General features: G+C 35.6%; 1 protein-coding gene across 1 annotated transcript in view; it reads left to right on the top strand.

Moving 5' to 3' along the window:
- The window catches only part of csk (c-src tyrosine kinase), a 48,931-nt gene that overhangs the window by 36,331 nt on the left and 10,939 nt on the right, over nucleotides 1-1,661 (top strand). The window contains exons 5-7 of the mRNA XM_015393501.1: nucleotides 924-931; nucleotides 1,242-1,379; nucleotides 1,488-1,553. Coding sequence (XP_015248987.1) covers nucleotides 924-931; nucleotides 1,242-1,379; nucleotides 1,488-1,553 — 212 coding nt within the window. The remainder of the gene's footprint in view (nucleotides 1-923; nucleotides 932-1,241; nucleotides 1,380-1,487; nucleotides 1,554-1,661) is intronic.

Raw genomic sequence — 1,661 nt, forward strand, 5'->3', positions numbered from 1 at the left:
GCCCCCCAAAACACCTAAGTGGTCAAAAGCGGCATTACACCCTACTCAAATCAAACTAAAAGATCATTAAAAACCCAAAGTTTGCAGTAAAATCCTGGAAAAAAATAAAAAATAAAAAAGGCAGGAGATAATTTACTAAATAATTCAAAGAATTAAAAAAAATTTAAACCTCAATGCCATATAGTGAGGCAGTTGAAATGCCAGTAAAATGCTATGTTCTCAAATATGTCTTTAGCCTTGCAGACTTCTTTTACACCTTGAACTTTTTCACACATGTTAAACCTTCAGTTTTCAGGTTGTTATTTGGATTTTCTGTTACAGATCCGCATCATGTGTTAGATAACTGCGAAGTGCAATATTTGAATAATAAAAAGAAGGAAAAATTGGAATGCATTTCTAATTTAGTCCAGCACTCTCATACCCTTCAATGATTTCTTATTCAAATAACCGACTGTAGACGTAACTTATTCGGTAAATAGGGTCCAATCTGTGTGTAATTCAGTAACACAGCTGTCCTCTGAGGTTTGTTAGAGAACATTAGTGAACAAACAGACTCATGAAGACGAAGGAACAAACCAGGACATGATTGTGAACACACCCTGCAGATAGTGATACAAGCTGCTGGCAGCATCACACATTTCACTTTGTTAGAACGGCCCTAATCCTTAAACAGTAGGAGCAGTAGTCTAAAACACCAAGAATAGTAATTCTTTCATTTCACCACAAAACAAATCGTTTTATTTAATAAAATCTTTTTTGCTGCAGGTAAACAATTAAACTCTATGGATTAAACAGCTGATTTAGACCGGGGTAAACCTCTAGTTATTACTTTTTAGATATATAATAGGCACATGAAACGGTTGGACCTTTTTTCCTCCTAAATGTCAAAACGTTAATCGTGAAATGGCTGCTGTATGTTGCAGACATAAAGGTGACTGTATCTGATGCTTTTTTTTTCTTCTTTCAGAAGAATTTCTTGTTCATCACATCCTTTCACCGTCTCTCTTTCCTTCTAGATAATAATCAGTCTGTCGATCAAAGTTTATCAAACATGAATGAAGCAGGCGGACTTTGAAAGTTCAGCTTCTTCTCTAGAGCAGAAAACGCAAACATTTATTTTTATTCATCAAATTAAGAGGATAACCCACAGTCACAACCAAAACCGTCCACAGAGCAGAACTGGGCAATTAATTCGTTTCGTTTTTACTTTTTCACATGACTGAATTTTTCTTTCTTTTAAGCGTCTGCCTGTTACTTTAAACTGTCTACATCTGACCTTCTCCAGCACTACACCAAAGATGCAGACGGCCTGTGCACCAAGCTGATTAAACCAAAGCTAGAGGAGGGAACTGTGGCTGCTCAGGACGAGTTCTCCAGGAGTAAGACTCAGTTTGTTGTGTTTTAATGATGCAATGATGTGCTGAACCGTGTTCACCATTAGTGAATGTTTTCACTAATATGTCTTTTCCTTTTTAACTGACTAACAGGCGGATGGTCTATGAGCAGAAAAGACTTGAAGCTTCATCAGGTTATTGGTAAAGGAGAATTTGGAGGCAAGTAGATTCACTCCACTTACTAAAGAAAAAGTATTTTTTTATTTATTCTTTGATTTGTTATTTTTAATTAATAATAATAAGATGGTGTTGAAAAAAAGAGTATAA

The sequence above is a fragment of the Cyprinodon variegatus genome, unplaced genomic scaffold (genome assembly GCF_000732505.1).
Source record: "Cyprinodon variegatus isolate N-32 unplaced genomic scaffold, C_variegatus-1.0 Scaffold645, whole genome shotgun sequence".
Lineage (NCBI taxonomy): Eukaryota > Metazoa > Chordata > Actinopteri > Cyprinodontiformes > Cyprinodontidae > Cyprinodon > Cyprinodon variegatus.